General features: G+C 41.5%; 2 protein-coding genes across 2 annotated transcripts in view; both read right to left on the reverse strand.

Annotated features, from left to right (window-relative positions):
- Positions 1-17,486, reverse strand: part of LOC134081077 (NACHT, LRR and PYD domains-containing protein 3-like) — a 19,016-nt gene extending 1,530 nt beyond the window's left edge. Inside the window, exons 1-7 of the mRNA XM_062537547.1 lie at positions 17,399-17,486; positions 16,936-17,049; positions 8,784-8,866; positions 6,792-8,643; positions 6,380-6,550; positions 3,097-3,267; positions 2,515-2,685 (exon numbers count right to left, since the gene is read on the reverse strand). Of these exons, the coding sequence (XP_062393531.1) occupies positions 2,515-2,685; positions 3,097-3,267; positions 6,380-6,550; positions 6,792-8,643; positions 8,784-8,866; positions 16,936-17,049; positions 17,399-17,466 (2,630 nt within the window). The 5' untranslated portion in view covers positions 17,467-17,486. The remainder of the gene's footprint in view (positions 1-2,514; positions 2,686-3,096; positions 3,268-6,379; positions 6,551-6,791; positions 8,644-8,783; positions 8,867-16,935; positions 17,050-17,398) is intronic.
- LOC134076264 (tripartite motif-containing protein 16-like) overlaps positions 1-22,685 on the reverse strand; it is a 50,254-nt gene that overhangs the window by 3,329 nt on the left and 24,240 nt on the right. The window lies entirely within an intron of this gene.

The raw sequence follows: 22,685 nt of genomic DNA on the forward strand, positions 1-22,685 counted from the left end.
ACTGTAGTCTATGTGTTAATGTATGTGTTCTAACTAGACAATAGGAAATGCATTTTTTACTCAAAGAGAGTTTTTGTTTGTTTTGTATAAGTCTGCCAATCAAATGTTCTGTTCTGTGTGGAGATTATAAAGTACCAGTTATGCAGTTAAGCTACTGAATGCATGAATGCAATTTCATGTATCCTCTCTTGCGTGAATGTAAGAATAAATCAATAAATCAGTTAAGTAATATATCAATCAATCAATCCAGACTACAACTTGATGCTTCTAGTTCACTAGAGTACATACTGAAGTGCTTCAACTTTGCGGTGAGGATCCTCCAGTGTATCAGATAACAGTTTCTGTGCTGATTCTCCAGGATGATTGTTGTCCACATCCAGCTCTTTCACACAGGAGGGGTTTAACATCAGAGCCAGAGCCAGACAAACATAACCTTCATCTGAAATATCACACTTACTGAGCCTGAGAGAGAGAGAGAGAGAGAGAGAGAGAGAGAGAGAGAGAGAGAGAGAGAGAGAGAGAGAGAGAGAGAGAGTTAGTTCTAGCAGGGGAACTGAAAGCTTACGGCCATCCTTCCCTTCCCTTGTCTATGCTACTGATGTTATGATAGAGGCCACTGCAGTCCATCCCACTACACAACACAAGAACAACACCGTTTTCTCCCTCATATTGGACTGGGGTTCGAGTTTGAGCGCCGCTGCTGAAGCCAGTGAGATGAAGCACACACTAACCCAGAGCAGTGAGCTGCCTGCTTTACTTCCTGTATATACACACACACACACTAACCCAGAGCAGTGAGCTGCCTGCTTTACTTCCTGTATACACACACACACTAACCCAGAGCAGTGAGCTGCCTGCTTTACTTCCTGTATATACACACACACACACACACACTAACCCAGAGCAGTGAGCTGCCTGCTTTACTTCCTGTATACACACACACACACACTAACCCAGAGCAGTGAGCTGCCTGCTTTACTTCCTGTATATACACACACACACACTAACCCAGAGCAGTGAGCTGCCTGCTTTACTTCCTGTATACACACACACACTAACCCAGAGCAGTGAGCTGCCTGCTTTACTTCCTGTATACACACACACACTAACCCAGAACAGTGAGCTGCCTGCTTTACTTCCTGTATATACACACACACACTAACCCAGAGCAGTGAGCTGCCTGCTTTACTTCCTGTATAAACACACACACTAACCCAGAGCAGTGAGCTGCCTGCTTTACTTCCTGTATACACACACACACTAACCCAACAGCAGCACTCAGGGAGCAGGGAGGGGTTAGGTGCCTTGCTCAAGTGTGTGTGTGTGTGTGTGTGTGTGTGTGTGAGAGGGGTTAGGTGCCTTGCTCAAGTGTGTGTGTGTGTGTGTGTGTGTGTGTGTGTGTGTGTGTGTGTGTGTGTGTGTGTGAGTGTTAGGGGTTAGGTGCCTTGCTCAAGTGTGTATGTGTGTGTGTGTGTGTGTGTGTGTGTGTGTGTGTGTGTGTGTGTGTGTGTGTGTGTGTGTGTGTGTGAGTGTGAGGGGTTAGGTGCCTTGCTCAAGTGTGTGTGTGTGTGTGTGTGTGTGTGTGTGTGTGTGTGTGTGTGTGTGTGTGTGTGTGTGTGTGTGTGTGAGAGGGGTTAGGTGCCTTGCTCAAGTGTGTGTGTGTGTGTGTGTGTGTGTGTGTGTGTGTGAGTGTTAGGGGTTAGGTGCCTTGCTCAAGTGTGTGTGTGTGTGTGTGTGTGTGTGTGTTAGGGGTTAGGTGCCTTGCTCAAGTGTGTGTGTGTGTGTGTGTGTGAGAGAGAGAGTGTGAGGGGTTAGGTGCCTTGCTCAAGTTCGTGTGTGTGTGTGTGTGTGTGTGTGTGTGTGTGTGTATGTACTGTATGTGTGTGTGACGGGTTAGGTGCCTTGCTCAAGTGTGTGTGTGTGTGTGTGTGTGTGTGTGTGAGTGTGAGGGGTTAGGTGCCTTGCTCAAGGGCACTTCAGCCGTGGATGTGACATGGGAGAGCAGTGCCCACATTTTTTAAGGGATCGGGGAACAGGGAACGGGGAACGGGATCGGGGAACCCTACGGTTACAAGCTGGAAACCCAAACCAGTAGGCCACGGCTGGCCCCCTCTATAATGAGACTAGTCATTATGGTCAAGAGAACCCATTCTGTCAGCTTTGTCTAATTGTCCTTCAACTTGTGACATCAATGGAACTCTGTGAAATCATTATTTGATTGGTCAAGAGCTCCTTCGCTGTTCTTGAATTTCCCCTTGCGGATCAATAAAGTTCAATAAAGTATCTATCTATCTATCTATCTATCTATCTAAATACGATATTTCACATCAAACGAGACTAATAGAATACATGTGTTTAGTAACCTGCTGAATTTCATGTGAATGTTTTGTCTGGAAAAAAAATTCCTTATTGTGTACAGGTCTTAAGACACATATAAAACACCAACCAAACCATAATGTGCCATGTTAGTCATAATGATAATCCTTTACAAAGACATGTCTGACTAACACCAACCTTAAGGTCTGCAGTTTGCAGTGGGGACTAGACAGTCCCTTAGAGAGAAGATGGACTCCAGAATCTCCCAGGTCATTGTGACTCAGGTCCAGCTCTATCAGGGAGTTTGGTGACTGTAGAACAGCAGCCACAATTCCACAGGACTTCTCTGAGAGTTTGCATTCAGCAAGTCTGCATAACAACATGGGAAAGGATCAAATATTACAGAGATGGATAAATGGGATACAAGGTGCCCCGATAAATCAGCACCATCAAGTGATCTGTTGCAGGTCATTCCCATGCCAAATCACACACACACACACACACACACACACACACACACACACACACACACACACACACACACACACACATGAAAGGTTGGTACTGTTATGAGAGGACAGAATTGTATAAGCAATTTAATAAGTGTCACTTTATGGCACACTATCAACCACAAACCACTACTATGCTCAATTTTGTGTGAACTTGCTGTGCGAAAAATTGGACTTGGTGTGTACAGGTCTTAAGACACATATACAACACCAACCAAACCATAATGTGCTAAGCTAGTCCTTTAAAAAGACATGTCTGACTAACACCAACCTTAATGTCTGCAGTTTGCAGTGGGGACTAGACAGTCCCTTAGAGAGAAGATGGACTCCAGAATCTCCCAGGTCATTGTGACTCAGGTCCAGCTCTATCAGGGAGTTTGGTGACTGTAGAACAGCAGCCACAATTCCACAGGACTTCTCTGAGAGTTTGCACTTAGCAAGTCTGCATAACAACATGAGAAGGGATAAAATATTACAGAGATGGATAAATGGGATACAAGGTGCCCTGATAAATCAGCACACACACACACACACACACACACACACACACATGACTAATACCAGTACAAAACTTTCCAATGCACATGGCACACACCTGCACACCTGAAAGGGTTGTAATGTTGTAAGGACAAAGTTATAAACAGTGTAGTTGATGCTGCATTTAGATTGGCTGATTGATTCATGATTCATTTGTTACCTGTAGTGAGAACTAGTCCTTCTGCAGTAACAGTAACAGGTCACATACTGTAGCCTACTTGTTAAACACTAGAATTACATTAGAAGTGCATTTACTCCTGGGTTTCCCACTTTCAAATGCACTCTTGATCTGTGTTCTAACTAGACAGTAGTAGTTTTTTATTTAGAAGTAGAGTTGTTTTTTTGCTGAAGTCTGTCAATCAAATGTTCTGTTCTGTGTATATATGATACAGTAGGGGTTAGGCTACCAAATGCAATTTCATGTATCTTCTATCCACTTACATGAATGTAAGAATCAATCAATCAATCAATCAATCAATCAATCAATCCAGACTACAAATTGATGTATCTGATTCTCTAGAGTACATACTGAAGTGCTTCAACTTTGCGGTGAGGATCCTCCAGTGTAGCAGATAACAGCTTCTGTGCTGATTCTCCAGAATGATTGTTGTTCACATCCAGCTCTCTCACACAGGAGGGGTTTAACATCAGAGCCAGAGCCAGACAAACATAACCCTCATCTGAAATATTACAATTACTGAGCCTGAGAGAGAGAGAGAGAGAGAAAGCGAGAGAGAGAGAGAGAGAGAGAGAGAGAGAGCGAGAGAGAGAGAGAGAGAGAGAGTTAGTTGTAACTGTAGAAACAGTTATGCTGTTTTGCTTGTGCTTTGGCAACACTGTACTTACAGTCACGCTAATAAAGCAGCCTTGAATTGAATTAAGAGACAGTCAATCTAAAACTGTCACAGCAAACCCTCAGGGGTCAGTCTGTACTCTTTTACAATTAAAATAATGTACACACCAGATATGTCATGAAATCCCAGTGCAAAAAAAACACGTCAACACTGAGTTCCATGCAATTATCTAAAATATTTCTCATTCTGTTTCGTGCTCACGTCACACATGTTAACACACTTTCAAAAGACTGTAGCCCAGGGGTGTCAAACTCATTTTCACCGAGGGCCACATCAGCACAATGGTTGCCCTCAAAGGGCCAGATGTAACTATAAGATTTGTAGCACCAGCCACAAAATCTTTAGCATCGGAATAAAACTTCCCTAAAATCAAGAAGAGCAAAAGGTATCAGCATGACATGTTCTTTTTATTATTGTTACGTTTGTAAAAACAAAACAAAAACCTCTGTCAGTTCCATACAGTTTGACTTTTCAATGAGGGTCACTGGTCAGTCAGGAAGAGGTCATGCCATGGATTTTTTTTTTTTTAGATTCGAGTATATTCAACTTAACTGTCATTGCACAAGCGAAATACCAGTAACGAAATGCAGTTTTACATCTAGCCAGTGATGCAAACAAACTGACATGTCAAAAAGTGCATCACTACACCGTTCTATACACATACAGTAGAAGCGGTCCCGGTGGACTTTTTCTTTGAAGTTGAAAGGTGTTGTGTGGATTCTACGTTGCTCGTTTTGAACCGAAATGAAAATGCAAAGCAACAGGATTACAACAAACTTCTAGCCTACCTATGCTTGCCTGATCTGAATGCACATTTTCTCGGTCGGAAAAGGCTCACTTTTGGCCAAACAATCATTTGCTCGATTACCAAGGTTTTGAAGCTGGATTTTTTTGGATAGGACTACACACAATTATGTATGCTTTTTAAACGTAGACGTAAACGTATCACGTAGTTTACAACTACCAATTGAAATCAAAGTAACTTACATCTATTCCCCTCTCAAAGAACCACACGCACTTCAAACAATCATGCGTTTCACAGGCAGGCTAAACCGAGCGCGTAATTTAGGCGCTCCGTTCGCTAAAATAGTTTAGAATACTGGTCTATTTTGTTTTCACACGTTCGCGTTGCTATCACATCTGATGTAGCCAGTTACACTGATCATAGAGGAAGGTGGTTGATGTTGCCTCCCTGTCAGTCTCACGTGCGTGCATTGTATTGCACTATTGCATATACGCAAAAACTGTATCAGACCTTTAAAGCTCTCGCGGGCCACATACTGCATCAGACCCTGTAAGCTCTCGCGGGCCATATGAAATGATGTGGCGGGCCGCATTTGGCCCGCGGGCCTTGAGTTTGACACCTGTGCTGTAGCCTATTGACTTCAGAGTGAATTCTGGAGTTGTTTATATATAATATATATAATAGTTACATGCAGCCAAGAAAGAGATTGTTTTGGGTTAGACATGTCCACTACAAGAGAGAACAACAGGGAGAGCTCATAAAATCATAGAGATTTAAAGCGTATTAGCCTTTGCTCATTCATGGGGTGCATTTTGGCTTGAGGTGCAGGGGAACTGAAAGCTTACGGTCATCCTTCCCTTCCCTTGTCTATGCTACTGATGCTGTTATAATAGAAGCCACTGCAGTAGAACTACAGAACACAATTGGCTGAGCTCATCAGGACACCCATCCATCCCAACACACAACACACGCACGCACACACACACACGCACGCACATTTCTTCTGCATATTGGACTGGTGTTTTGCAAGTGTGTACAGGTTTTGCAGCGTACACATATAAAACACCATCCAAACCATAATGTGCTATGCTCATAATAATAATCCTAATGTCTTTTAGGGCAGCTGTGGCCTACTGGTTAGGGCTTTGAGCTTGTAACCGGAGGGTTGCCAGCCCGACCAGTGCACAGCTGAAGTGCCCTTGAGCAAGGCACCTAACCCCCACTGCTCCCCGAGCGCCGCTGGTTGGGCAGGCAGCTCACTGCTCTGGGTTAGTGTGTGATTCACCTCACTGTGTGTTCACTGTGTGCTGTGTGTGTTCACTAATTCGGTTAAATTGGGTTAAATGCAGACTGAATTTCCCTCACAGGATCAAAAAAGTATAAAAAAATATATAAAAATATATGTATGTCTGACCAACCTTAAGGTCTGCAGTTTGCAGTGGGGACCAGACAGTCCTTTAGAGAGAAGATGGACTCCAGAATCTCCCAGGTCATTATGACTCAGGTCCAGCTCTATCAGGGAGTTTGGTGACTGTAGAGCAGCAGCCACAATTCCACAGGACTTCTCTGAGAGATTGCACTCAGCAAGTCTGCATAACAACACAACAAATATAAAATATTGCAGAAATGGATAAATGGGACACAAGCTGTCCAAATAAATCAGCACAATCAAGTGATCTTTCACAGGTAATCATCCTTCCTTACTGAAAAATTCCAAATTCAAATTTGCTAACAGGTTAGTCTGGGTTCACCCCAGGTGGTAGTAGACTAGGGACTTCAACATTATATTTAGTCCCTATAATTAGCACAGTATCTCCATCAGAAACTCACCGTGCCTTTCTGCAACACCTCAAAGCTGGGATCAGTCTCCTACGTCCCTCATCTGATGTGTTGTATTTCTTCAGCTCAATCTCATCCAGCACCTCCTCAGACATCAGAAGCATGTGGGCCAGTGCTGAACAGTGGGCAGGAGACAACTTCTGTTTGATGTTCTTTGGTGAAGACAAGTATGTCTGAATTTCTTTGTGCATGGAATCATCATTCATTTCAAATAAGCAGTGGAAAAGATTGATGCATCGTTCAGGAGAGAGACCTTCTCTGTTGAGCTTCTTCATATACTGACATGTTTCTTTAATACTAAGAGAGCTGTCGTGTGTGTTGCTCAGTAGACCTTGCAGAAGTTTGTGATTGCTCTCCACAGAAATGCCCATAAGGAAGCGAAGGAAGAGATCCAGGTGTCCGTTCTGGCTCTCCAAAGCCTTATCAACTGCACTCTTCAGTAAAACATGTAAGTTGTCTTGAGGTTTTAATCGTAGTGCTGATTGAAGAGAATATAACATTGATGGATTGAGTTCATCTCTACGCTCATCACTGAAGAGGGATTCCAATGCCTCATGGTTCTTAGCTAAAAATGAGTGAAACACAAACACAGCTGCCAGAAACTCCTGGACACTCAGATGCACAAAGCAGTAGACCTTCTTCTTTTGAGATTCCACAGTTTCTGTCTTGAAGATCTCAGTGCACATGCCAGAGTACACTGAGGCTTCACTGACATCAATGCCACACTCTCTCAGGTCTTCCTCATAAAACATGAGGTTGCCATTCTCTAGATTCTTGAAAGCCAGTTCTGCCAGCTTCAGTAAAATTATCCTCTGAGATTCTAGAAGTTTCTTTGTATCTGTTTCAGATCCACTCTGATACTTCTGATCCTTTCTTGTTGTTTGGATGAGCAAGAAGTGTATGAACAGCTCAGTCAGCGTTTTGGGAATGTCTTTGATGTTTTTCTTTTCCAGCATCTGCTGAAGTACGGTAGCTGCAATCCAACAAAAGACTGGAATGTGGCACATAATATGGAGACTCTTGGATGTCTGAATGTGTGAGATGATTTTGTTGACCTGACTCTCATCTCTGATTCTCTTCCTGAAGTATTCTTCCTTCTGTGGGTCATTGAATCCTCGTACTTCTGTTACCTGGTCGATGAACTGATCAGGAATCTGACTGGCTGCAGCTGGTCTTGAGGTTATCCAGATGAGTGCAGAGGGAAGCAGAGTTCCCTGAATGAGGCTCGTCATCAGAACATCCACTGATGATGTTTCTTTCACATCAGACAACTCACTGATCTGCTCCAGGTCCAGAGTCAACCGACTCTCATCCAAACCATCAAAGATGAACACAACCTGACAGTCTTTATATCCTTCAGCATCATTCAGCTTCTTAAGCTCAGGGTGGAAGTCAAGCAGGAGCCTGTTAAAACTGTACTGATCGCCTTTGACCAGATTCAGCTCACGGAAAGAAAGGGGAAACATAAAATCTACATCCTGATTGGCTAACCCATCTGTCCAATCAAGAATGAACTTTTGCACTGAGACAGTTTTTCCGATTCCAGCAACACCTTTGGTCATCACAGTTCTGATGTGCTTCTCCTGTCCAGGTAAGGGCTTAAAGATGTCGTTGCAGTTGATTGGTGTGTCCTCTGTGTTTTGAGATCTGGACGCTGACTCTACCTGCCAAACCTCATGTTCCTTATTCACCCCTTCACTCTCCCCTCCTGTGATGTAGAGCTCTGTGTAGATCTTATTGAGGAGTATCTCAGCTCCTGGTTTGATGATGCCTTCAGATATGTTCTCAAACCTCCTCTTCAAACTGGCTTTGTGATTCTTTATAACTCTCCTCAGGTCCTCATCTGTTTACAAATGACAAAAACAAGTCATTTAAAAGTCATCATTAAAGTCAATAATAAAAATGATTCATATTCTCATGAATAGGCCTACATCCACAAGCACTAGGAAATAAAACCTGATCAAATCCAAAATGTATTCTCACCTAGTTCCCTCTTTCTGCCTGGTGTATGTCCAGTGTGCAGGTGTCTCCTGGGTCCTAGATCCTGGGTCAGATCAGCCCTTAACCTGCAGGGACATCAGGCAAACAACACTTGGACTAATGCAGTAACTGCTCCTCAGATAATTTACTGATTAAAATGTGCACTTTATTTGATCTGCATCTGGTTCCAATATGTTAATAAATTATATATACGCAATCATATTCACAGTGTGCATATAAGGAGCAAGGTCAAAAGCAATGTGTGTGTGTGTGTGTGTGTGTGTGTGTGTGTGTGTGTGTGTGTGTGTGTGTGTGTGTGTGTGTGTGTGTGTGAGAATAAAGCTACATTCTAAAACGGATAGTTACAGTCCTTGATTATTATTATCATGTTCGATACCGTTGTAAAATCCAACACAAACATACACCTTGACCGCATTTCGTTCTTAAGTAATGTGCTACCACAACTTGAGTAGCAGTCATAATTTAGTATTAATAAAGTTTTGTCTATTTTGTAAACTCTTAATGGTTCCACTCATAGTTTGTTATTGTTTCTGATAGGGATGGGCATAATTAATCGACGATCGAGGATTGATCATTAAGAATTTCGTCGATAACATATATTTGTAATCGATTAAACAGTTGTGCGTTGCGTTGCATAGTGTGTATCTTGAAACAATGATATTAATTTCACTGCGTGTCAACAATTAAACATTTTGCCAGCCGGGGGAAATGTTTAACGCCATTCTCAGTTAACTGCGAGTTTCCGTTTTGATTTCAGTAGTAGCCAATCATGAAGGGGTCACGGTGAAGTGTGGCGTGGGACCATTTTAATTTTTAAAGTGACTGTTTGCTGCACGCACTATAACAACGTGTATGGTTATGCTATTTAGCAGACGCCTTTGTCCAAAGTGAAGTACAACACCGCCACACTCAAACTAGCCTACCACTTGAATAAATATAGCAGTGCATCCTGTAACTATTTAGCCTACCAAACGGGTAGAATCTCACTACGAAGAAAAGAAGCAGGAGCTGTAGTGAGATACCAGTCTGGTGATAGTAGCTATGTTGTGACAGAATGCGATATGCTGGTTTCAATAAATGTCCATGCTAAATTCGAGTTGATGCTAGGTTGAAACTGAGCGCAATCAAAACAAACTCGCAGGGAACTGAGAATGGCTTGAAATATTGCCCCTGACTGGTAAAATGTTTAATTGTTGCCACACAATGGCAATGATTTCATTGCTTCAAGACTCACACTACGCAACAAACACGTTGTGGTTTTGTATTTTCATTATATTTTTTATAAAATAAATAATTAATTTTAATATAAAAATATTAATGATTAATTGATAGTTGATCGTTAATTCTCCCGACGATCGACTAAGAAAATTTAATCGAATGCCCATCCCTAGTTTCTGAGGGGGCATTAATTGGTATTGCATACCTACAGACTTTCTCACGTTTGGAAGACTGGAAAGGGGTAAGCTGGCTTTATAAATCCTGCAAGTGTGAATGGTCTTAACTTTGTGTATTCCTTATTTGTTATATATATATATTATCATTGTTATTTGATGTAAGGATATTTTATGACACCTCAGCTAATTCTTTTGAGATCGTTTATGCAAATGAGCATAGTAATTCGGTGTAAATGGATCAAATGTCTGAATAGCCATTTAACGGGTGCATTACCTTCAAGATGCCAGCTATTTGCTTCATATCAACCACGTGTGTGTGTGACTGACTGCCCTGTCTGTTGTCTTCCAAGTATGTTTGCCTTAGAAAATGTATAAAACTAAGATTTGTCATGTGTATTTTTACTGTATGGTTTATTTCATGTCTTTTGTTTGTAAGTTGTATATTACCCTACTATACCATCTCATTTATTCAATTATTTAACAGCTAATATAGGTTACTGAACAGTATTTAGCATGCTCTAGCTTACTGTATGCATTAAGGGTGTCACAATTTCGCAACACCATGTAGTTTTTCAACCTTTATAATACATTTCTAAGACCCTTGTGATGGTACATCGATTTACAATAGGTTGAATGACACATCTGCCATAGCCTGGCGGTGTCTGTATCGCTTTTACTGGCACTACGGAACTTTGGGGTTCGGGTACGAACCGGTACGAACCAAAGAACTACAAAATTCGACTGCTTTACGGCATAGGCTACACTTCCCCCACCACTTCCTCAAATTCAGTGGGAGCCCAATAGTGTGCATGTTGAATAGACAGTTGATGGCCGAAGCAGCAACGAAACCAAAAGTGTTCTGATTCAAGTGATGTTGAAGTAGCGATTTATGACGAAGCCCCTTTTATATTAGGACAAAAAACAGTCAGTAGCTTAAGCCTATGTCTAAACGGGGTGTAGGCCTACACGTTTGGTAGGGGCTAGCCTACATTCTTGAAAGTAAATCACGATTAGATAGAAATAATATTTTAGGCTAACTAACCTAATGACTGAGTCATGTTTGTTTATTTACTTTTCTGGTGAAAGTGTCTTGCCACAGGCTATAATGCAAATCGACTTTTTTACTTTGCAGATGGCTTCATATTATAATATTGACCATATAGCCTATGCCATTACCATAGGCCTACAAACAATTTAATTATATTCATCCTGTAAGTATAAGGACGCTGCCTTATTATAAACATGAGCTACGTGATCTTTTGGCGTTTGAAAAAAATAAAACCTATGAAATTTATATTCATATGATGATATGCTGAAATGTATGTTATAGGCTACTGTAGGCTACCTGGAATATACATTTCACACGCAACGCAGGCAGTCCGAGTTTGCCCAAGACGTGAGAACTCCTGCAGAATTCGGCTTGTCAACAAATGCATGTGTATCTTAGCTCTCATATAGTGTCATGCTGCCAACCAAACTGCTCAGGAGCTGGTTATGTGTGCTAGTTATAGCTCAACGTGTAAATCTACCGCCTATAGGCTACTGACCAAACAATTATCTTTAAAAACAAAGTTATCATAAGATTCTGTCATCATATTACACGCTCTGCCTCTCCAAACATTTTGGGCGCAAATATATGCCACTATGGACGTGAATACCATAGCATACAATATATGCCACTATGGACGTGAATACCATAGCATACAATATATGCCCCTATGGACGTGAATACCATAGCATACAATATATGCCCCTATGGACGTGAATACCATAGCATACAATATATGCCACTATGCACGTGAATACCATAGCATACAATATCTGGTGTCCATCCAATTTTTTTTATTTTATAGAGACACTAAAAAGACCACCCTATAGGCTACGCTATTGCTCATAAATATTGTAATCGTTTTTTTTTTTTTAAATAAGTAATTGACCAACAAAGACCAACATCCCAATACCGAGAACGTGCACAGACCTGACAGCCTGGTTTTACAAATGTATCACATAACTGGTATCGTAGTACCACATAATTTAATATTTAATGTGCAGCTACGTCTAACTTGCTTCTGGTGTAACCGTGACAGATTTTACGACAGCAGTAGAAGACAATACTGTTTCCCAACTGTAGGGGGACCCAGAGAGCAAAACTTCCATGGTGTTGCTTTTAATCGAAATCGATCGAAATTACATCTCAATCTCAAACTTCGAACTCAAAAGTAGAATCGACGATGACGCAGCCACATCCCCAATGTCACGTCCAGCAAGTATGCCCAAGACGCAAAACCACACACGTGTTAAACTGCAGCATCAACTCTCCTCAAATTTTAGGCTGAAGTTAGTTAAAAAATGCACATCAACTGACCGAAATTAAATCGAAGGCCCTCTTGTTAATCACGGGTGTGGAAGTATTTTTGCGTTTATTCACGTCAGTTAGCCTAACACCAATTTAGCCTTCTCAACTAGCAAGTAAAAAGATGATCTAGGTAGCCTACAGTCCAAAGTGACTGAAAATGCACATTGATAAGTACTTATTCCATGAACACTAACCTTGTGTCTCTTCAGAGTGTGCACAAACATTCAAATTATCATTCTGTGTTGCTTAATTTCACTATGCTGAGTATGCTCACATGTCTATGTTCACGTTTGGAACGGTTTCAAAATAAAAATGGCTTTCACAATAAAAGCCCCCCGAAGCAGAATAGGAAAAGGGCAAAAATAAATAGTAATGACATAAGGAATGCATTGATAAAAAAGATCGAAACTTGAATCGAATCGTGGCTCTACAATCGAAAATTAAAGCAACACTAAACCACTTTTCACTGTCACACACACGTAGGGTTGGGTACCGACACTCGGTACAAGTACGTATTCGGGGCGAACATCAACGGTAGTAACCATCCCGAAATACAATGTGAATTTCGGTGCCTCATTTCGGTATTAAATATGCAGCTGCTTAATCGCGCTCACTGGTGTCCACTCTTAAAACGGCAGCGTCAGTGCACACACCACTGAAGGCTGTTTTCTATTGACAGCTAACCTGGTGTTGTTGACTAGGTGCAGCCGTTCGAAAGTCTTTGAACCGTGGTGCTAGTGAACCTGCCCGCATTTCCACCAGTTCTGAACCGAACCAAGGATGTATCATCAACAATGGGTTGCTTGCAAAAGCAAACGTTAATGAGATGCATAACAGGAGAATGATATGATCAGTTGTCCCATAAAAACGGCAGAAACTAGCTGTTTAAAATGCTAGTCAACGTCTGCAGTGCAATGCTAGTTGAATCGTTTTGTTTACTCTGGCAACAGTTGATATGGACGGAAAACTCATGCTTTTAGCAGAGACGTTTCTTAAGCAGACTTTTACTGTCTATGGGTAAAAGTCAATTACAGGTCTGTAAAATTAATAAAGCCTACATATGTATATTTACATAGCCTACTAGTGTAGTGATACACGATTAAACAGCAGAAGGGGATCATCCATGTGTTGCTGTTTAACTGGTAGCCTAACTATAGATTGCGAAGTTGATGAGATATGCATGCTTTCCATGGCATGACCGGTTAGTAAAACGTGGAAGTATGACGTATTTTTCTCTGTAAGACGGCATTGAGTAGCCTATCAACCTCTTAGTAGGCCTATGTGGTTGCTGTTTAGTCGGTTACCAAAAAAGTAACGATAGATAAATGCGATGTTTATGAGAAATGAATGCATTACATGTAACATGACCTGTTAAAAATACATTAAACATTGGGTTATTTATTTTGAATTGAATTGAATTGAATACTTAATGTCATTGCACAGAATACAACGAAATTGGATCATAAGCCTCAAGGTAGCCTACAAAAAGAATATAGGCTAGGGCTAATAATGTAAGACATTGCAGACACACAATCACTCATCCCCATTCTTCTGTCCACCCCATAGTAGGGTGAGGGACCCACACAAAACATACAGCCTACCCTCCCATTACATGTAGGCCTACTATAGGCTACAATTCAATACATTCATGCTCATAGGAATACCAGATTAGGTAGAATGAAGAAAAAAGTGCAAAGTTGCAAACAGTCAAGTCTTTCATGTTTTGTGGTTTTCAAGGTAGGCTACTGCTTAATATGCTGTTGGTCAAATTTCACCTAGGCCTTAGGCTATAATATGTGTAATAATATGTGATTTTTTTGTTTTATTATTTGTATAGGCCTATTATGAAAGCTTTTAGCTTAAAATATTGTTGGTTGGTTCTTGAAAAAAAAATCATCATAAAAACTTCTTTTTTTTTTTTTTTTTTAAGTACCGATTTAATTACCGTTTAGGAACCGGCACCGTTTTGAAAGTATCGATTTGGCACCGGTATCGAAATATACCCTTTCAATACCCAACCCTACACACACGCTATTTGTTTATCCAGCAAATAACAGACACGGTAGAATATGTTGCATGATTTTATGATGTATTGCGACATCAAAGCAAGTAAAATGTGTAGTTTCTGATGTCTTATTTAATCAAATTACACTACCCCACCTCGTAAAGTTACATAGTGCGGTTATAGCTCATAGAGGGCCGCGAAGTGAAAGCAGAAGTGCCGTTCACCCTGTTACGAGTTGATGAACCGCTGAAATGATTTTGGAAACATTATTTTAAGGTATGAAAAACTCCTTAGTGTTGCTTTAAATCGAATAGAGGATTTGGAGAATCGTGACACCCCAAGTATGCATTATGTTTGTTTTCTCACGTTTGGAAGTCTGGAAAGGGGATGCCAGCTACCTCTGCTATCAACCGCGCGTGTGTGTGACTGACTGCCCTGTCTGTTGTCTACAGGAATAAAGTGCTGACAAATCTACTCTTCACCTGTCCTGCATTACTTCTAGCCATATAAAGACTATTATTTCATAAATCATGCAACTGACTGATTAGAGTCGGTTACACTTGCGCAAAAGTTACAGTAGCTGCGTCTCGATGTTGCTACGCTTCGCGTCATGCCTAACAACGCCCCTTAGCTGTTCTAAAATCAGTGTAAACTCTCGGGGCTTATTGCTTATTAATGTGACTGGATTAGACTAGGGCTGCACGATATTAGGAAAACATGCGATATTCGATAACATTATTGAGTACTGCGATAACAATAAAACTTGAGAAATTTCAATATTTCATGTTTTTCTCCATTCTACTTGCTTCTAGCATAGACTGATGCAGACTATTAAAAAAGAAATGCATTGATTCCATTCCAACATGTTGTTTTTTTGGTTGTTGTGTTTTGTAAAAACAAAACAAAAACCACTGTCAGTTCCAGTTTGACTTTCAATGAGGGTCACTGGTCAGTCAGGAAGAGGTCATGCCATTTTTTTTTCCATATATCTGAGTTTTTAGATTCGAGTATATTCAACTTTACTGTCATTGCACAAGTGAAATACCAGTAACGAAATTCAGTTTGACATCTAGCAAACGAGTAGGCTAACTGACATGTCAAAAAGTCCATCCATATGAAATGCGTCACTACAACGTCCCATACACATAGAAGCGAACGGTCCCGGTGGACTTTTCTTTGAAGTTTTAAAGTTGAAAGGTGTTGTGTGGATTCTGCGTTGTTCGTTTTTAACTGAAATGAAAATGCAAAGCAACAGCGATTACCACAAACTTTAAGCCTACCTCTGCTTGCCTGATCTGAATGCACCTCTTCTCGGTCGGAAGAAAGGCTTACTTTCGCTTTTGGCGAAACAATCACTTGCTCGATTCGCAAGGACTTGGAGTTGGATTTTTTGGATAATAGGACTACACACAATTAGGCTATAGCCTACATGCTTTTTAAACGTAGACGTAAACATATCACGTAGTTTGCAACTACCAATTGAAATCAAAGTAACTTGCATCGATTCCCCTCTCAAAGAAGCAAACGCATTTCAAACTATTATGCGTTTCACAGGCAGGCTAAATCGAGCGCGTAATTTAGGTGCTCCGTTTGCTAAAATAGTTTAGAATAGGCTACTCTATTTTGTTTTCACACGTAGCCTACGCGTTGCTATCACATCTGATGTAGCCAGTTGCACTGATCATGGAAGGTGGTTGATGTGGCCTCCCTGTCAGTCTCACACGCGTGCATTGTATTGCAGTGTATCATTGCCTATACGCAAAATCCGTATCAGACCTTTTAAGCGCTCGCGGGCCACATAGCCTATCAGATCCTTTAAGCTCTCACGGGCCATATGAAATTATGTTGCGGGCCGCATTTGACACCTGTGCCATAGACTGTGTGGAATGCACGGCACAGAAAATATATCAAATTTTATCGAAGATTAAGTAATTCTTGCAGTATGTCTATCGCAAGCGTTGATATCGCGATAACAATATATTCTAGATACAGTATATCGTGCAGCCCTAGATTAGACCTTTCTCTTTCTCACTTTTATTGTTGTGTCAGTGTCTGTCTCTGTGTACAGACTGATAACTACTCACTCTAGACCTGATGGAGCTGGCTCACTGCTGAAGAAGGGCACATAACCCTTGGACCAATCACTCTTCATGGACACACAGCTGGGCACTTAACACATACATTATGTTCATCCTTAGGAGAGCAGGTTAGAACTTTGTCACTGATGCGGAGCTAGAAGTTCTTACATTTACTTTTTTTTTAAACTTATCTCAACCATCTCATTTCCATAGTTTGTGTGTGTGCATGCATGTTCATGGTATTGTATGTCAGTGACATTTCTAAACAACCTATAAAAACTACAGACTAATAACTACTCACTCTACACCTGATGGAACTGGTTCACCGCTGAAGAAGGGCATAGCATCCATGGACTGATCACTCTTCATGGACACACAGCTGGGTACTGGAGATGGAGGTTTGTGTGTCTGTGGGCTGGTTACATAAGGAGACACAAGAAACGGATTAACATCAACCTTATTGAGTGAATAAGCATATGGTGTTGTTTTCTAAACACATATATATCTACATGGTGTCCATCATATAGGGACTGCAGGTTAAAACTTTACTTTGTCACTGATGAGAAGCTATGAATTCTTACATTCACTTTTCTTAATTTATCTCAACCATCTCATTTCCACAGTGTGTGTGTGTGTGTGTGTGTGTGTGTGTGTGTGTGTGTGTGTGTGTGTGTGTGTGTGTGTGTGTGTGTGTGGTATTGCATGTTAGTGACATTTCTAAATAGCTTATAACTTATAAAAACTACAGACTGATAACTACTCACTCTACACCTGATGGAACTGGTTCACCGCTGAAGAAGGGCATATCCTCCATGGACCGATCACTCTTCATGGACACACAGCTGGGTACTGGAGATGGAGGTCTGTGTGTCTGTGGGCTGATTACATAAGGAGACACAAGAAACTGATTAACATCAACTCACTGAGTAAATAATGGTGTTGTTTTCTTAACACACACAGATCTACATGATGTTCATCATTTAGGGAGAGGGTAGACCTTTACTTACTCTGCAGCACCACACACACACACACACACTCACACACACACACACACACACACACACACACACAAAACTACAAAAGGTTCACAGCAGTGTAGGCAACTTGCAGTGATGGTATTATCAGTCTAATGTCCACTATTGCTATTGAATTCTCTTTCTACTGCTGCTCCCATGAACACTTGGATTTATTTGTGCAGTTTACAAGTTTACTGCCAACACAGACAGGCACCAAATGATTCCAAACACAGACAATGAGGCACCAATGCACCAGAGAACAGAGAGGGTGTGGGGGCAGCTATGATGTGTACTGCATCTGTGGATTCACTTACCCTCCATCAGAGTGTGTTGCTTTGCTGCTTTGTTGCACACAGCTGTGTGCTGCAGACTCTGGTCTGGGTGTTTTACTGGGACCTGCAGCCTCCTCTCTCTCCTGAGAGACACTCATCCTAGTAGCAGTGGGAGAGTCTCTCTGGGAATGGACATGAGACACATATGCAGCTTTACCTCTTGTTTCATGTGTCACCGCATACTGTACATGACCTGCTATCTTTGTTTTTAGCACTTTGATAAGATGAAGAAACATACCAAATATGAGATGATGAAAGAAGCTCAACAACATGAAGAAAAACACAAACGTAAACAAATGTGTAAACAGAACAGTTGAAGATGGTGTTCTTACAGCAGTCACAGCAACAGAAACATCTGAAATAGTGGACTGATTTGGTTAATTCTACTTTTCCTCACGTGCCTTAGTGCTGCCTTCATTAGTCTACTCCGTACAGATCGAGGTCAATGGCTGATAGATCATTGTCCACCAGTGGCGGTTGCTGCTCATTGGAATAGGGGAAGCTCTGATAAAAATGGTCAACTATTAAATTATTATTATTGCTGCTATATTGTTATTTGAGGGGGAAATATATCCTAAACAGAATAGACCAAACAGTAGCCTGACGATTTTGCGGTGTTTATCCAATATTCATCTAGCTTTTCCTGCACTGAGACCAGCCCACTCCGTAATGCCATCCAAGTCCAGTGAGGCCGAGCCTCTATGGGGATTTTAATGGATCGTGTCGTCACAGCAATGCATTAGACGTGCGAAATCACGATAGATGACAGGCAAAACCTTGTTGCAAAACAAAACTATAACGATATAGCCATGAAGTTGAACACGTTTTTAGCATGTTCTAGTTGGAATATTAGGCTTGCTAATGTAGCTCATAATAGGCATTATTTCATGCAATTTTCCGTGATATTTTAGAGGAGGCTGAGCCTCCCCTGCACTCAATGAGCAATCGCCTCTGTTGTCCACACACCTTATCTCATACAGTGTCTGCTACTAACACAACAGGCCTAGCCTTTGGTTGGACACTTTCATGAGCGTCAGCTAAATCTCCTTTGGTTTCAGCCAATCAAATGACAATATCAAAAGTGGTTTTACTGGCGCACTTTAAGATGATCTATCGGAAGGAATGACTTCCAACCAAAATAAATATACGAATGACTTTGCTATAGTGTTGGTAGCGGCAATTTCGTCATCCCAAAGTAGGCTACTGGACATGTCCCTATCAGTGATGCGCGGGTACGTGTCTGAACGCCCCGCCCCGCCCCGCCGTTTACAACTAACCCGACTGCAACTCGGACCGCAAAAAAAAAATATTGAAATACAGGACCCGACCCGCTTCCCGACCCGCTTATTGTAAAAAGTAGCCTAGTCTAACTTAGTCGTAGTGTCATTGAGCTATGCAAAATTGGTATCTCATATGCATGTAAAACAATAATATAGCCTATATTGCCTAATTATATATAGCCTATAATTGCTCAGAATTTGGGAAACATGCATTTAGTCTACCTTTTTTTTGTTCCGTGTCAGCATTCATCCAAAAATGTGGCTGTTTGACTCAACATTGAACATAATTAGCCTAGGATTTTCCTATACAAATTCTGTTTCAGCCGTTCCTCACATGAATGCCTTGAAGCTCTCCCAAGCATGAAATGCAGGCATAGAATATTATTAAGAAACTCTTTATTAACGTCTTCATCAATGGACCAAAAGTCCATTGCTCCGCGATTATAAATTGCAGCGAGATGAAACCTTTATTGCACGACGTGGGGAAGAGCAGACGTGGGGCTTTCCAACGAGCCACTAGGCCTATAAGTTGCGCAAGGACGCACATATTGCATGCTCATAATTGTAGGCTATATGCCTTGATGACATTAAATTAAGAAATATTTCCTGATTTGGGAAACTTTTAGTTTATTTTTCTTTCCATAATACCATTCGATCTTGCTGGAAATTATCAGACTTGAGAAACACGCATTGCATCGGCAACTTCGCTGCTCAGTAGACGATTCTGCCACTTTCTGTAGAGGCCAGCAGTTCGAGATAAAAGCTGCAGATCATAGACAGAGAAAGCATATGCTCTGAGAACAGAACACAACTGCATGTCAAGTGTAGCCGAGGGTCTGTCTACGCAGAAACAACAAGTGCATTTCTACATGTTCGTGACAAAATGTGGGGGATAGAATCGCGTTTCAGTGGGAATGCTGCAACTTATGTCTTTTTCTTCTAAAGACAATTATGTACGATATAAATGACAATTAATTTTTTTTACCGACCCGACCAAACATGACCCGCATATCATTAAAAATATTTTTTCTTGACCCATAACCGCGGGTGACCGCGGGTGACCGCGGTCGCCCGCTCGATTTGGATCAGCCCGCGCATCACTGGTCCCTATGGTCCATGCTAAACCTCAGCCCTCGCTGGCCATAAGCTAGCGCCAGTAGTAGAATATAGCCGGTTATGTACGACGATTTTGGGCTCGATTCCATAATTTGGCCCTTGGCAAAGGAGTAGGTTCGATGTATGATGTTACAATTGAGTTAGATTAAACAATATGATTTATTCAGTAGCCTAGGCTTATATGTGATGTTAGTAATTGCCCGCATTTACGAATGGTTTGTTGGGGCCAGGCCAGGACTAGCCGATGGATTTGGGACTACCCTAAAGGCGGAAATGTCCGTCGAAAAAAACCTTCAAGTTCGTGCAATGAAATTCTAATATATTTATTCCACATATTCCACAAACTGAAAACGCAAAGTGAAGATACCATTAACACATAAATAGTGGGTTTCTTACCTTAGGCTACAAACTGATTGCCCTTGATAGAAAACAAAGTTACAGACGCGTCACGGAGTCGGAATATTTACTTTCTCTTTTACTTCAGAGGTCCTACCGTGTGAAAGCGATGTTTGATCGTAACCTTAATGGAATTTATGGTAGGTCAGACATCCCAAGTCTCTCAAAAGGTCCGGGAGTCCCCCGCATATTGATAGCGGCTCCCTGATGCCCACAAATTACTTCAAATCTCCCTGAATCTAGAGCGAGCGAGCAAGAGCGCGCACACGAGTCAAAACTCCAAACCGCCTAAGCACCTGTAAAGCGCGCGCACGACAGAGACGGAAAGGGAGCTGGACTGTGCGTGTGCGTACGTGCCTCATGAAGCATCCTGATTGGCCTGTTTCGTAAAGTCAACCAATCCAATTGGGGCAGCCGTGGCCTACTGGTCAGGGCTTCGGGCTTGATCCCTGCCAGTCCACCATGGCTGAAGTGCCCTTGAACAAGGCACCTAACCCCTCACTGCTCCCCGAGCGCCGCTGGTTGGGCAGGCAGCTCACTGCTCTGGGTTGTGTGATTCACCTCACTGTGTGTTCACTGTGTGCTGTGTGTTCACTAATTCGGTTAAATTGGGTTAAATGCAGAGAACTGAATTTCCCTCACGGGATCAAAAAAGTATATATTCTATTCTATATTCAATTCATTTTCAGTGTGGGCGGGCTTTTATCTCTTCTCCCGAATCAAATTATTCAGTGTATCTAGGAACAGCAGCGCCAAATTCGGGACACATCCCTGAAATTCCTTTTTGCAGGTTGGGAGGTCTGCGTAGGTGAAGGAAGGCAGAAAAGGTTCGCACTCTGAAAAAATAGACATAAGTCTTTGCTGAATAAGGTTTTACTGAGCAGACGTTTCAGCCATTAGGCTATTCTCAATGCTCGCAGGTCTGCGTAGGCTAAATTGATTCCAGTAAGAAACATTGAATTGCAGACAAACTGGGGCAACATGCTGTGCCAATATAATATGTGACTTTTAAAAGGCTGTCCTGTGTGCATTTAGCCGATATGCCTACTGCAGTGAAGGCTATCCTGTGTGTATTTAGTAGCCAATATGCCTACTGCAGTAAAGCCTGTCCTGTGCGCATTTAGTACCCGATATGCCTACTGCAGTGAAGAATAGCCTGTGTGCATTTAGTAGCCGATATCAGTGAAGGCTGTCCTGTGTGCATTTAGTAGCCGATATGCATACTGCAGTAAAGCCTGTCCTGTGCGCATTTAGTAGCCGATATGCATACTGCCGTAAAGAATAGCCTGTGTGCATTTAGTAGCCGATATGCCTACTGCAATAAAGGCTATCCTGTGTGCATTTAGTAGCCGATATGCCTACTGCAGTAAAGAATAGCCTGTGTGCATTTCCCCCATCCTAGCATCTCTACATTGGTTACCTGTTAAAAGTCGCATTGACTTCAAAATTCTACTTCTCACATACAAAGCCATAAATGGAAGAGCACCCGAATATATTAAAGATCTTCTAGTCCCATATAATCCACCTAGACCCTTACGATCACAAAATACTGGACTTCTTGTAATTCCAAGAATTTCAAAAACTACAGTATAGGCCAGTCAATCTAGCTCAAAAAAGGGCCAAACCTGTAACTAATTGCAATAGTAATGGTTCATACTTTTTATTGATCCTTAAGCCCTCCTGCATCACATATTAAAAATCTACCCATTTATATTTAGTGGAACATGCTTTTATTCAAGGTCAAAGGTAGCAATTTCCAATGCATTTTGCCATTGGGATTTACTACAGGTGAAATGGGTAAAATTTTAAACTATAGATATCAAATTGAAAATGTCACAGTTGTTTACTCACATTAAGGCAAATATTTTTTGTATTGCAAGTTTTCTGAAATGTGATGTTTAGATATGCAAA

This window comes from Sardina pilchardus, chromosome 1 (assembly GCF_963854185.1).
Source record: "Sardina pilchardus chromosome 1, fSarPil1.1, whole genome shotgun sequence".
In the NCBI taxonomy this organism is placed as follows: Eukaryota; Metazoa; Chordata; class Actinopteri; order Clupeiformes; family Clupeidae; genus Sardina; species Sardina pilchardus.